The sequence below is a fragment of the Phalacrocorax carbo genome, chromosome 2 (assembly GCF_963921805.1).
Source record: "Phalacrocorax carbo chromosome 2, bPhaCar2.1, whole genome shotgun sequence".
Classification (NCBI taxonomy): domain Eukaryota; kingdom Metazoa; phylum Chordata; class Aves; order Suliformes; family Phalacrocoracidae; genus Phalacrocorax; species Phalacrocorax carbo.
In genome coordinates this window covers 128,092,658-128,107,851 of record NC_087514.1, presented here as the reverse complement: position 1 = coordinate 128,107,851, position 15,194 = coordinate 128,092,658, and the positions used below count along the sequence as shown (strand labels likewise).

At 42.1% G+C, this 15,194-nt stretch overlaps 1 protein-coding gene across 4 annotated transcripts in view; it reads right to left on the bottom strand.

Moving 5' to 3' along the window:
• Positions 1–7,090: 7,090 nt before the first annotated feature.
• SATB1 (SATB homeobox 1) overlaps positions 7,091–15,194 on the bottom strand; it is a 76,382-nt gene continuing 68,278 nt past the window's right edge. For 2 of the 4 annotated variants that reach the window (XM_064444301.1, XM_064444300.1), the window contains 3 exons: positions 12,051–12,254; positions 11,462–11,557; positions 7,091–8,805 (listed from right to left, as the gene is read on the bottom strand). In XM_064444301.1, the coding sequence (XP_064300371.1) occupies positions 8,323–8,805; positions 11,462–11,557; positions 12,051–12,254 (783 nt within the window). In that variant the 3' untranslated portion in view covers positions 7,091–8,322. The remainder of the gene's footprint in view (positions 8,806–11,461; positions 11,558–12,050; positions 12,255–15,194) is intronic. The other 2 variants (XM_064444302.1, XM_064444303.1) reach the window with 2 other exon arrangements.

Below are 15,194 nucleotides of genomic sequence, written 5' to 3'. Positions count from 1 at the left end.
AGTAATCCCACCCCCAGTAATAATTCTACACTGGGTGGGAGCTGGCTGTGGTGTTTCACCTCCTTTCTTACACCAGCAGTGAGTTAAGCCTTTATATTATGATGTCTAGAAAAGAAAGTAGTTTTTCTTCTTGCCCTAGTAAGTAGCCAGAGACCATCAGGAGACCAGCTCAGCAGCTGCAGTAGAAAAGGGGCAGCTGCTACTCAGAGCTCTTGCAGCTGCTCCATGCTGGACCCGGTGGGTTAAAAGTCTGGACTTAAAAGTCCTTGTGAGAATAATTGTCCCATCTACTAGCTGTCTGGCAGTGGTTGTGATCAACAGCTGACATGTTGATTAAACAGGGGAGACAACGGGTAAGCAGATAGACTTATATTTGCAAAAATAAGAGCACGAGAAATTGAAGCTAGATCACTGGAAATCTGCCCCTTTGAATTTTTAAAGGTCAGGAGTGCAGATCAAAGATCAAGTAGTGCAGGAAGTGGCAGGGGAATAAATCCCTGAAGGGCCTGAAACAGCCTGAGTTTTGGCCTTCAAGTTTGTCAAAGCATCTCCCAAAAGGAGGTGGAAAGGAGGAGGGCAGTCTGAAGCCAAGCCCTAGGGCAGACAGTGGCAGATGCTGCACGCTGGAGCAGTGCTCCACGGGACACAATGCCAGCCCGAGGGTCTGCCTGCACAGGAATGATACATTGGATTAGGCTATTCACCCTGGCTTCAGGAATGAGCTGTATCAAACGTGAAATGCAATCACATCACTTTGATCTGCTTTCCCACGCTGCTTTTTTCGTCCGGGTGCTTGCAAGCAGTGTCGTGCTCATGTGCTACGCAGCGCCCTGTGGAGGCAGCCCTGGCTCCAGTGATTGTCCCTCCACTTGTGGCTCCCCGGAGTGTGTTGCAGAAAGCCCAGTAATAACTGGAGGATACCTGGGATCAAACCAGTACATTCCCAGGATTCTTCTCCTGGCCATCCCATAATGCACCCTGAAAAGCTTAGGAGTGATGTCTCATGAGGGGGTGTTGCAAATAAATACATCTATTTTTTTTCCCAGTCATCCTGGAAGCCCTCTCTTATCTTTCCCCGGTGTTAACCTTTCCAGTGCGCTTTTGAAGAAGAGAAAGGAAAGGTCAGCTAAACCTGAATGACAGTGGGATATGCATAGGAGAGGTTGAAAGAAAGGTGGTACCACATGATTAAAAATGGCCCAGTTTTGTGGACAAATGGGGTCGAAGGTTCCTTACTTTACTCGTTCTGCAGTTAGAGCATAGTTGCGAATAGTGACCGCACTGGTACCATGGCAATGACCAAAATGATTTGGGTATAGATTTTTATGCTGTTGCGTGTGGGAGGGAATGTTTTGTAAATATCAGGTGACCTGCTCCTCAATGAAATTATTCAGATCAGTTGTTTTAAAATCTGGTTATGAACAAGATAGGGAATAAGTGCATGAACTGCATTTAGCATACCTGACCAAGAACACGGTGCAAATTTCAGCCCACTCAAATTTGTCTTACTTGTGACTACAGAGGACTCGAAGCAACCATGTCCTTGGCTGGATGCTGGACACTGTCGACATGGATGCCATCATTGGGTCACAGGAAAAAACAGTACAGTGTAATCTTCACATGTTGTCCAGCACCACAGAGTGGAAAGCAGTCCTTGGCCTGTGTAAAAGAAGGTCAGATCAACCCTTTGCTTTCACAAGTTGTTTGAACTTTTTTTTAAACCATTTGTGCTTTTGGTATGAAGGGGTGTGTTCAGCAGTGAGTTCAGCAGTTAAATGTGCAGGAACCTGCTCCCTGTTGCTGGTTTTTAATCCTACTCGTTGGTAATTTCAGACATTGCCTCTAGTTGTGCTGCAAGAAATTTTGAATTTTCTGTCTGTATTCACCTTCCGCACACCACTTCTGATTTTGCAGGCATTTGCTGAAGAAGCAAGCTGCCAGTACCTTTTTGCAAGCCTCCTCTATTTACTCTTTCCTCTGACACAACTCTGTTACTCTGTTCACTCTTGCTACATTTTTGCGGGACATCGAGTGAGCGAACCACAGTATGCTCCTCACTCAGGTTTTCCTGGTGGCTAACTCAGATATCATTCAATTTAAACTAGTCTTGCAATTCTCCAGTCATCTCCAGGCATGACTGCCCCCAGCAAGTTTTTATCTAGCTATTTCTTCTCACCTTTCCTCCTTTTCTGTCTCCTTCAGTCTCTCAGATGATATTAAATCCTTATTAGGCTGGGGATACAGCATTTTGCCTACTAAGGCAAGCCAACAACACCACCTGTACTTATTTCCCAGTCCAAGCTGTCATGCTGATAATGATAAAGAATCACTTTTCCTACACTTTTGAAAGGACATCCTCTTTTACCTTTCCCTGCCGTGGTTTGCTGTAAGGTAAGTTGTTTTCTAACTAGCTTTCCCCAGGTAAAAACGTTGACTGTGGATGAAGGTCCATGTTTAGGTTGATGATGGGAGAGTAGAGAAGTGTTAAGCCATTTCGGATCATGCTACATGCAGGGGAGCCCCCTCAAGATGGGGCAAGAAGGTGTGCACAGCTGTGGGCAGTGCTGCTAGTTACCAGGACGGTGTCCTGCTTTAATGGGGAGGTGGAGGGGCAACAACATCTGTAAGGTTGGTCCTGCAAAGGCTGTTTATTTTGTAACACAAGTAACAAAGCTGAGTGCTCTTCGCTCTAAATTCTGCTCTGGGAGAGTCCGCTGCTAAGTTAGTAGGACTCTGCATGAATTTTCTGGCCCCAGCAAATTCAGATCATTGCATCTGATGCTTTATGGTGACTACAGAAGTATTAAATCTCTCTCTGAAGCCTCTTGGCGCAACTTATTTGTCCCCAAACTTCAGAACTGTGCATGTTTATATAACTCCATGTGCCCACAGAGGTAATGTTTTTTCTATTCTCTTGCATTATGATAGACATCTAGGCCATACAACATATTTGATTTTTTTTCATTCCTGTGGCACATCTGGTCCAAGGAGAAGCAGGGCTGTAAGAGACAGCTCAGAAATGTAGGTTTGAGGCTGCAAACATGCTGCTTGTGGGTGGATGTGGTCCTGGAGGAAATGAGAGGTTTTACAGCCTAGATGTTGTTCTAGCATATTGTGTAAGTAAACAAGTAATCTGGAAAGAGAGTCCTAACTGTAGCTACCATGGTAGCTGTCAGTCTGCATCTGACAAAAAGAATTCTGCATGTCCTACATGCAGGGACAGTACCAGATGACACACTGTTAGGGGACTTTTTTTGCCACAGACAGCTGAGGAGGCTTTTGTGTTATCCTGGATCTTGCTTGCCAAGGCAAATCCCATGACTGGAGACCATTGTACATTTCAGGTCAGGAACATTTCCTATGGAGTCTTGGCAGTACTTTGAAGTATTTCTGGGTATCGCTATAGCACGGCTTGCAAAACAAGCCTGTTCCTCCATGCAAGGGTAGCTATCATGGCTTTACTGATGCTCCCACCCTTCTCTGGCACCTTCTTCTCTCCTTTTCCTGCTCCCCTCTGGGATGCATGTCCCCTTGCTCCCTCTGCTCCATCAGCTCAGAAACTACTTGCCTGCTGGTAGGTTTGCTCCAGACAGCACTCTTTTTTCAATGAAAGTGGCCTATTCTAGCACCTCTGAAGGGCTCACAGCGGGAACGGTGATGGTAATGGGTAGGTGACATCAGATACGGTCCTTGCTGCCTCATATGAAACTGTGGCACAGATACCTGAGTGCTGGCATGTAACCAGGAGAGACAACATTTGGGCAAGACAACCCAGAGCAGGAAGGGCGCCTGGGCCAGGCCAATGTGAGACAATGCGGTGTGGGATAGTGGGAGGACTGCCAGCAGCAGCGCGGGTGGGAAGGCTCCCGTATGAACCTGAAAGCAAACAAACTCGCTGCCAAGTAGTGCTACTCCTGCTCCAAGGAGGATCACTTATTGCAGTTTGAATTATTAGCTCATTTGTTGTAGTAAAAGACTGTGTGGACGCAAGGCACTGTGAGGGGACCAAACTAAAATTACATCTGTGTGCAAAAAGATAGGCCTGGGAGTATATTTATATCCCTGCTTTGCTATGGGACTGTTATTCAAAGAACAATATAAATCATTATGTAAAAATCAAAATACCTTTGGTCTCTGCGATGTACCTGACATCAAAGCACAGGATCAACAAGTTAAGCAGAATTGCTAATACTTGATGTCAAGTAGATCTTCTGTGGTATCTAATTTATACTGCTTTTAACATACGGGGCATTTGTTTTGGCAAATGAACTTAGCAATGTTTGATGCTTTCCCAGCACACAACCAAAGTACTGACTCAGTAATAGCACTGAAACAAAATCACTGGTTTAGGGGAACCTTCCCTTCTTTCTCCATTTGCTGCACCTTCCCAACTTAAAGAAAACATTAAGTGCAATAACTTACTTGAAAACCTGGACTTCTTTTCCTGCGTTCATCTGACCAACTTAAAGTAGCTGTACAAAACACAAATCTAAAATCCTGCATTGTAGGGTAGGGAGTCTTTATGATGATAAACAACCTTTGTATGTCTGACTAGGGCTTGAGACTGTCCCCAAGCCACGGACTTCTTGGAATCTGAGGCCTCTTTGGTTTTCTTTTAGGCTTGAAAAACACACACTGGGGACTCTAGGATATAGGCATAAATCTTGTCAGTTAAATATAGATTAATGGGAATCAGCAGGGAGTAAAAATACTCCACTTTTTACAGTAAACACCATAAAACATGGTAAATACTTAAATTCAGTTTTATAGCAAAAACTAAGTCCTGTCATCCCCACCCAGCACTCGGTTCCCTGTTTTTTAGGCATTTGGCTTTGCAGCTTAAATTTTATTCCTAGTAAGCGATATTCTTTCCCCATACTTCCCTAAGTATATACAAAAAACTTGTTTCGTACACCCTCAGTGAAGTCCTACTCACCAGTGAGTTTAACTTCCCAACTAAGAGTGTTTTGATGTCTCAATTTGTGTTCTTCATTACAGAAGTTCAGTCTGACTACTTAATCTTTGCAGAAATGGAAAGTTGGGAAAGATGGGTAGAAAAAGGAACAGAAAAGGACATAAGGTAATTTTCTAGGTAGTTTAAGCAGTCCATGAGTCAAGGTGGCATATGCTTGTAGTAGCTTAACCCCTAACAGTATAAATCTCTTGCATCCATATAAAGATGGAATCCTTAATACCCATATCACCTTTGAAAACGCTGCTAAGGATTTAACAAAAATGCTTCTGGTCACTGAGGCCAAGTTAAAAGACTGTACTCGTAGCCCACCCACCAGGACACAAAAATGCACGGCTTCAAGCCTCTGTGCAGGTAATGTGTGACTGCAGAGGCTGAACTACTTGGAAGATAACTTCAGCTAGGCTAGGAGAAAGGAAAACGAAGATAATGGAAAAGAAACAGCTATAATAACCATCTGCAAGCACACATGGCCTCTACTTCAGCACCCATAAAACTTAAAAGGATAAAAGAAAAGGAAATTGCTTTCAAAATAGCAAAGACAATTTTATAAACATTTCTTCTTATGCTTTTATAGGGTGTTGGACTTGTTGCCCTGTTTCTGGTATTAGCAGTGCTGCATGTACCAGCTTTTAGCATGAGGAGAGGTATATTCCAGGAAACTCTTTGCTTCATTTTCCCTTCTACTCTGCATATGCACACATATTAATTTCAGGGTTTTTTTGGTTGGTTTTGTTTTCTTTTTTTCTTAAGCAGCCCTACTGTAAAGGTCACCTGGCACTTCAGCCAGCCCAAGGGCACCAGTGGTGTTGTTCTGTGCATCAGATCAGCTTGCGTTGCCTAGGCTACATTGCACCCTGTCCCACAGCTGTGAACAGGGGTTCGTCCTAACCCGTGTGTGGCTGTACAAAGCTATGACCCCATTCAAAATGAGTGAAGAAAGCCAGTAGTGACCACAGCGGCTTCCCTGGACTGGGCTTGGGTTTTGCCCTTTTGCAACCAGCATAGCTTTGGGCTACCAATAGCTTTATAGCTATTAAAAGTCCCTTAAGCAAGGGCGTAGTTCGACTGTCCTTCCTTCGGACTGCAATGCCAAATTATACATCTGTGTCCCTCCTAAGGCTTGTTTCCCTCCCAGAGTGGTACTAAGGCTCTTTCCTTTTAACTGGACTCGATCCCAAGCCCAAATTGTGGTGCAGCCCCAGCACAGTCCCGGGAGCAGCCAAGAGGTGCCACAGCTGGGAGCTGCTCAAGGAACACCAAGGGTGCTGTGGCAGAGGACCTGGGCAACCTGTGGCAGTTTTAAACATGCGGAATGAAAACCCACTCTGTTGTCTAATATTTGTCTTCCTAAAGGACTTAATGGAGCTAAAAGGAGAACTTTGCCACAACCTAAGTCTCATTTGTGCCTTTGAAACTCACCCTGAGTTTTACAAACTTTTAGTCATTTTAGAATAGCTGAGCTGAATTCAGACCCTGAATCGCACCGGGTGTAAGTTGTTTCCCTCCTAAGAAAAGAGAACAGTGTGCAATTCACAACTTTCAGCTGCAGATTTCTCTCTAGCCTAGACATGAGCCTTGCATAAATTCAGAGCTCACCAATTATCATGGCTTTATCAAGAACCTTATCAGCGATCATTAAAAATAATCTTGCTTACAAGGGGACTGCTATGTGCAAAGCCCATCTTTGCTATTTACTTTGCCCCTATTAATGCGTTTTTTTTTTTTTAACGTTTATACATTAGTGCAAGGAATAGTGTTAGCATAATTCTAGTGTAAAATAACACCAGCTGTATCCATTATAAGTGCATTACTGCCAGGAACTGTAAATATGTTTATGCCTGATAGCCTTTTGACTCAATAATATCCTGCTATCTCTGTTGGGCAGGCAAGTTTTTAAACCAAGAAAAGACAGGTTATGATTTTCATAACCAAACTGTGCTTCTTTCTGAAGTATGTTATCTAAATTCAAATTTTAAGGTCATTAAAAAAATCTGCCTGTGATTTTAAAGGAGAACAATTGCAATGTCATCTTCAAAGAGGTGGCAAGAAGGTACAATGTGCACTAAGAACAAGTTATTCCTCCCAGATATACACATACGCAGACAAACCCTGCGATATCATACCATACAAACAATTTTAATTGTGTAGTTACAGTCAATAACCACTCCTAGTCAGAACATTTCTGCATAAAGAAAATTGTGATACACTTATAAAAACAGCCAGCTGTAACAAAATAACTGGTGTTTTCATAGCAATAAACTCATAAAAAAGAAATACACCTTTATACAGAAAATTTATACAGCTGTAGCTTTAAAATTGATTGTAAACCAAAGGAAGACACATTGCAAACATCAATTATTTTCACATTAATTGCATAAGTTTCTAAGGTGATCTATTAGTTTTATTTACCTAAGCTTATTTGCATGATAGTAAAAATTGCATACAACAATAAGAGTGAAGCTTATAGTATGAATTGCTTGGATAACATAGAGCACTTTTTATAGGCAACTGTGTAAAGCACATTTTCTCTATTTAAAACTTTTAAGACACTTTGTTTTACTGCCCATCAAAATACATTTATAAATAGAAAAAAAATCAGTATGATAACAAGAGAAGCAATATTACATTTAACGGAAACTTCCAAAAAAATTAATTACAACATGATGCTGCAGGATCTACAAATAAATAATGAGGACTAAATTGTGTTTCACATTTTCTTTTCATTTTCTTTAAAACCATGTAACAATGAGAATGGAAAAAAAAATACAGTGACCTTTATTTCCAAAAGAAAACAAATCTGAATTACGGCAGTGCCATATAATACAAGGCATTTGTTGGCATATGTTATCTTTAAACTGCATTCCACAGTCTATAGTTCTTTTGTAACATACAATAGAACAAGAGTAACAAACTCTTTTTTATTTTTTTTTTTTAAATAAATGTGAGTTTCCAAAGATCAAGTGTGGAGTGCTACAGTAATAATTAAAAAACGAGAACAAAACAGAAACAAAAAACAGTAAATCACAAAAGTTGTAATGCTTGTCTGAAGGCTCCAGAATCAAAATCACTGGTATCATGCTTATTGGGTACACTCACAGTGTATCCAGTGAACACAAATTAATATCAAACAATCCTCAACGCTTCATCTGTTGCTGCGAAGCAGTTTGTAAAACAGAGTAAAACATCTAGTGCAGTCTGCATTATCCTTTTTTCAACTTTTGTGCAAGTTTTGGAAGATTCATTGGCCAAACAATGAATAATAAAGGTTTTTGACAGAACGCAAGATGGAATTTTCATTTCATTAGTAAATACCAGTGGCACTGTTGAAAGAAAATAATACTTTTAGATCAGTCTTTCAATTCAGCATTAATCTCTGTGTTCCCTTCTACCGATAACTCTTCTTCTAGTTTAACTGAAAAAAGTGTGTTTGCATTTTTGTCTTGGACGCTGTCTTCTAAATCCTTGAGCAACTCCTCTTCTTTGTACTCTGCAACATCCACCTCCAAACCAGAATTGTCCTTCAGCTTCCCATGGTGCTTGAGATAATATCGCTGGTTCTGAAAGAACTTGATAATGGTGTACTTGGGCAGGTCAAGCTGAGCGGAGAGAGTCTGGATTGCTTCTTCATCTGGATACAGGCCTACGTCTTGTATGAAACTCTGTAGGATCCCTAGGGCTTCAACAGAAATCTTTGTTCGTGGTCGGGGTTTCTGACGATTTTCATCCTCAGATTCAGCTGGTGATGCTACTGTCGGTTGCCTTGGGGGTAGTCTGGGACCTGGTTGCTGTTGCTGCTGTTGTTGTTGCTGTTGCTGTTGTTGCTGCTGCTGCTGCAAGACAAAGCACAGCATTTTTTTTTTTTGTATGTGTATTCTTGCTCATATTTTGTGTTACCAAGAAAATCCGTGGGGGAAATTGCAAAGCTATAAACAAAGGCTTAGTAAGTTTAAATGACAAAAAGGAAAAAAAAAAAGAAAGAAAGAAAGAAAAAAAGGCCCATTATTGCTGAACCAGAATTAAAATATGAGTTAGTAATTCACTGCATATCTCACATGTGTCTGTACATGTGTGAGCAGAGACGAGGGATAAAGGGACAGTGGGATATGGACAGAGAGGTGGAGGGAAAACACTGGCTTTGTCTGACTGAAAGCGCCGATGACAAGACGTCGGTGCGGTTTAGCTGACAAATTCTAATGAACATGCTCCATGAGTCAAGTGCAGACAAGACAAAATGCTAAGTAGGTGACATAGTATAGGATTAACTTGACCAGCTTAGCCAGAACTGTAGCAAGGGCAAAGTGAGAAAAGTGCCAGATGAGGGCAAACGCGCAGGAGCTCTGCCAGCAGCAGCAGCTGCTGCCCAAAAACAAGGGCTGCAAATCTCTAGCAATAGCTAGACTAAGGGACTGGGGTGGGGGGGTGGGGGGATCAGGGAGATGGAGAGCATTTTAGTTAAGTGTGGAAATATCCCACTACTGAGCTGACCTTAGCATGCACTGAAGTCTCGTCAAAGTTGCAAACATTACGACAGAATGCGTTAGCTGGAAGCGCCTAACGTCACGCTGTCAAACCCAGCCTCGGCAAGGACAAAGAGATCTGGAGGTAGGAAATCTCTATTTCCCCTTCTGGCCCTGACCTCTCTTGCCTGTGGTTTCGGAGAGGGTCTGTCTTGCCTGTGTTCAAGTATCCCGACGTATGAACAGGGAACAAACATATTTACCTGCTTCTGTGTTTGTGCTGTGGATTATTTAGTTAATATTTATAAAGCACTAAGATGCAAAGCTCTAAATAAGTTGCACTATTATTATTAGAAGGGAACATGCTGCATTCCAAAAACTCAGGCAATAAAAATGAGCGAGTATGCACATCAGAAGAATAAGATAAAGCAAATCATGATGTAAATAATTAACAAGAGCTTAAAATGAAGTTTTGCAAGCATGGATTCAGAAACATTCTTAAAAGGTGAGGCACTGAGCCCCAGGGACAGAAATGTTTTTCTCATCCACCGCTGGAGTACAGTACATTATAAGATCATGTTTAAAATCAAAAGTAAATTTATCAGCTACTGTTTTTGTTGACAATTCTTTTGCTTCACAGCACAGGAAGCACTGGTTAGTAAGATATTTTGGATCAGCAAATTTCTTGTCATATGGTACAAACCACCAGTTATTATTAAAAAACACCAGCAGCAAAACAAGCAGTTGCTATCACTACATTTCATTTCCCTTTGTGAGTCTCCCCTCGACAATGTTCTGTGTGTCGGTAGTGGTTTCCAAGCTTCCAGTCGCAGCTCACTTGCAGACCCTAAGAAGCACAAAATACTGTACGAATGGTATAAATACTGGAGGAATTATAATTCTGCCCACTTCGCAGTGCCACTCGTGGTTGTGGAGACTTCGCATAGGTCTCAACACCTGGTTTAGAAGCCACTGCTTTAAGTGATCTTCTTATTGTAAGATCTGACACAAATGCTAGAGGAATTAGGGCTCTCGCTTCACCCCTATTCACATCCTTTCATGTTTTATGGTCTGTGAGCAGTCCCATTCAAGGCTTCAGTCCCAAAGAGATTCAAGACTACTCCCAGCACGTTAAATTCTTACAAGACTGGAGGCTTTGTATATACAGTTTGAAAACTTGTGTCTTAACTACATATTTATGCATCTACAACAACTGCCATGTAGAAGAGCAGAGACAAAACTCAGGCCCAATCTCCCAATCCTTACTCTTACAAGTCATATTAAGAGATTACAATGCAACTGCTTATGTGAATAATATTTGCAAGATCAAACACACAACTTTTATCAACAAGGCAAGAAAATCTAAGTAAGTGGCATAGTGGTTGAATGTTTATACTGTGCATAAGCTTCTCCTTTTATCCCCTTAAGAAGCAATTTTATTAAAAACAATGTACATTTTCAAACAAGTGCTGTTTTATTACTTAATATAGATCTTTCTCTCTCTTTTTGCTAAATCAAACAGCAAGTTTCCAGGCTTTCACAATTATTTTAGTACTTGATATCCTAAGGGATTGTCTTATTCAGTTTGCTTTATCTTTAATATACACTCGTGTTGTTTCTGGCTGCAAGATAACTCTATCCTTCCTAGCTTTGTAAATATTTTTCCATATAGGTAATACAAATGATACACTGAGTCTCAGCTGAGGCTGGGAAAGCACATAATATCTGCCCTTTAAGAGGGAGCAGTTAAAAGGCTGACCTCAGGTCTTTCACGAGAAGGGATTAGAGAGTCCCCAGCTCAGAGAGACAGCAGTCCACAGTGACAACCTGGGCTACAACATTTAGCAAAACAGCCAGCCACGCTCCTGGTTCGTGGTGCCTGTGCGAGCAAAGGGTGGGCGCAGTCCCCGGAGGAAGGGGCACCGCTGGGGCTGCCCCGGAGCAGAGGGCAGCTGTTTCCAAGCGCTGTGGCGTGGGTCCTGCATCCCCTCCTCTCTCTCCCTGACACGGTGCCCTTGTGCCAGCTCACCTGTGGAGCAGCACCCAGCCAAGGTCCAGCGGTCAGCAGGCCTGGTAAGAAAGCGCCTCTATGCTCTCCTTTCCCAAGGGTGGTGGGAGAGGGGCTCTGAAGGAAAAACAAACAAACATTGACTCACCCCAGCCTTGACTGGGGTTCAAGTGGGATGAGGAATCCCCTTCCCTTCACTCCTACCCAGGGCGAGCCGCCGCTGCTGAGGATTCGAGCTTAGCTTTTGAACAGCAGCGCAACAAGGTGCTCCCGCTTTGCTGGTGAGGCGTTCAACAACCAGTGCCAAACGCCTCTGCCTTTCGGTCCTGATGCCTGTCTAGTCAGCACGGAGGCTCTCCCTGCCCGGCACGCAGGTGCCTCTGTGCCACCGCGTCCGCACACGTTTGCGAAAAACCACCGAACTGAAACAAAAACTGTGGGTGGTCGCACGCTCTTCTTTGAACTCTGGTGGCGGATGGCGGCGTGCTCTTATTGCGTACCGGGAGACCTGCGTTTAGCCTGGCCGGGAGGAAAGAAACACTAATTTCCTTTGCTCCGTTTAAAGCTTTATTTACTTAGCGCTCTGCGGGATTGGCCAAGGTAAACTAACCTGAATCTGTTCTGCTGGCACATGGATAATGTGGGAAGGCCTGTCACCATGGTGATGAACTGCATTGCTTTCTTGTTCATAAATGGCATCGCGTTCAGGCTGAGGAAGACTGAGGAACCTTCGGATCATGGAGAGATTCTCCCAGAGGGTCCTGTTCTCTGGTGAGGGATCTTCTTTCCAACGTAACAGCTCACAGAGCCACCCCTTGAAGATAACACCAGCAAAACATTAGTTTTTTTCCTCACTTCATGAGGGGCAAAATGAGGGCAAAACGTGTACTTTAGCGGCTCTGCATTCTCTCACGCTCTCCCCCGGTAAGAAAGGGCTTTCACTGTAAAGGCTGGGCTTAAAGCAGACACTGATACACCGAGAGGCTGCCGCACTATTTCACAGACCCTCGCCAACCACGAGCATTTTGGAAAGCACCTTCCCCTTCATCCCGCACCGCAGCACAGTTGGTTGTTTGCTTAGAAACAAACCGGTTGATGAAGCAGAATCGCTTACACGCTTCCCTCCGCAGGACAGGGGTTTCACTGACGCCAGTATATTCTCTCTGCTGCCTATTTTCTTTTATGCAAGGCTACACCCATCCGAGACCATTGACACCGTGTTTCAGGAGCCCGTAGGTTGCCTGCTGAGCAGTTTTTAAAATCCTGGTACTACTACTCAAAACAAGAAAGTACTTCAAATATCTGCCTTGACTGTAGGGCTGCCTAATGTAAATCATAGCAGTAGAGGAGCTCCCTAATGTCCTTTCAAAAGACAGGAATCCTTTGACTAGACACAGCCAAGTAATATCTTCTTCCTATCTGCTATAAGTAGAGGTGCCTCTGCAAGTGAACTTATTTCAAGTGACAGACGACTATCTGTTTCAGGAATTTTCTCATAGACCCAGAAAAAACCCAGTGTCTCAGTTTCATATACACTATTAGGGCTTGGGGGGGCAAGCAATTGTTTTCTTAGGTCTTCTTAAAATTTAATTGAGGATTTTTTTTTTCTTAATTGTGCACTGGTAGTTTTAAAAGAAGAGTGCAAATGCTCTAGCTAGCACAGTGTGCATCAGCAGCAATTTTTTGGCATATTAAAATTTAGAAACAAAATATTATGCATATAAAACACACATACTTCCTTTCCTTTAGCTGCAAGGATCTGTTTTCAAAACTAGGTCCATGCAATTTTATTTCTTAATGCTGTAGGAAAGATAATGTGACATTTTATTGAATCAACAAATAATATAAATGTACAGAAGCTTTTAGATCCTTTTTATATGTACTGGTAGTTGAAAAATGGTTTATCCAGACTAGTTTACTACTAGATACAATAGATACATAGATACAATATAGATATGTGTTTTCTTGAAGACATTCATATCTTTAGCTAACAGTTAATAAATGCAGTGTAAAAATATTGCTACGATAGGAAGAGGTGAAAGTAAACAAATAATCTTAATGCATTCATATTGTATAAGAAAATATTTAGTGAGGTGCATATAAAAATTTGAAGTATATTCTCTTGGATATAAGTGGAAAACTGAACAAATGACACAGGAGAAAATGCCCCCGAGAAATAGAAATAATCAAAATGACAAATGTTCGAGAGATGGTGGTAGCAGAGCTGAGAAAGCAAAAGTTTAAATGGGGCCAAAATCCGCTGGGTGCTCACAAGATGTGCTAGGGAGGAAGGGGAGAGGGAGGAGAGCGGCCGCAGCGGAAGGGCCCCCTTGCACTCCGGGGATGGAGCGCACCCCCATTCCCTGACCACATGCTAACGGTGGATGCCGGGTATTGCCCCAGGGCTTAGGAAGCTGGGCCAAACGCCTTCGTACAGAGCACGTAACGTACACCCTGTCCCAGCTGGAATTGTATGGCATGTTTTTAAAACAGTAGCAAGGGTCTGTGAATTCTCCCTCCCCATTGTAAGGCGCCCTGGGGTGCATTAGCAGGTTAATGTATGAACTCTCCCTGCCCCTAACAAAATCAACCCATTGCTTGTGGTTCTCTGCCCACCTTGCTTCCACTGGGATACGTGCTGGATTATGTTCAACAGCAATATTAATTTTCTGCGGCAAGTTAAAAGATGTACAATCAGGAAACACAGGTAGGTTATTGGGGATGGAGAGGAGAAGATGATGAAGAGAAGTAAATCTGGATTTCTTGATTGAGATGCAGTTATAAAATTTTTAATTAAAAAAAACCAAAAAACCAAAAAACCAACAAAACCCAGCCTGCCCCAAAGCATAAAAATTGTCCTTTGGTTGTCTGGAGTCTGCACTGCTTCACACTGAAACTGTTGGTCCTCTTTCTAATGGTGGTGAAACAGAGAGCGTTGCTGACTATCACAGCAGTTCAGCGAAAGTAAAAAAGAAACAGGACAGTTTGTCCCCTTCCATGACAGTCTTTAAGGTATTCAGACAGACTGGAAAAGAAATTGCACTACACGTCACATTTAGAAGCTGCACATATTTTGTCTGGTGACCATGTGAATCACAGATTTTTTTTTTTGGAAGAAAAACAAGTAGAAACTCTTTTTAAAAGTCCAACAGTAAAAGTATCCTAAGCAATCACCTTTTATGCAGAATAAACATATTTCACAACAGTTTTTGTTAACTAAGAAATTCCTTCTCCCCTTACTGTCCTTTCTGTTTCGGTATTCACTAGATCAGGCTTTGTTTTTATTAATTACTGACAACTAATATTATATTTCCAGTATTTTTCTATCAATTTTTGCACTGAGATAATACCTTTAAACCCTTATCTAAAAATGATTTGATGAATTGTAACCTGAAGCATGTCTATGCTAGCAATTTTGAGATACTGAAATCAGGTGCTTCTGACATGGTACACAGAATACACTGCTACTCTACCAAAATGTCTCTTTTCCACTGGGTTCTTCGTGTTTTTGAAGAAGTAGACATGCTCTGATGAAACATATGATGCACAACGTGGAAACAACCAATTGAATTCTTCTAAAATTACAAGGATAGAAACAGTGTTATGGTCTTTATCGTCTATTTCTGGAAATATTTATGAAAGTTGATCTCAGAAGTATTCTCAGGAGAGATAGTGAATGGGCAGTTACAGACACTATAGGGGTTTACCTTTGTTACTAGACTACAAACTTTATACCAAAATGCTTTCTTTTGGT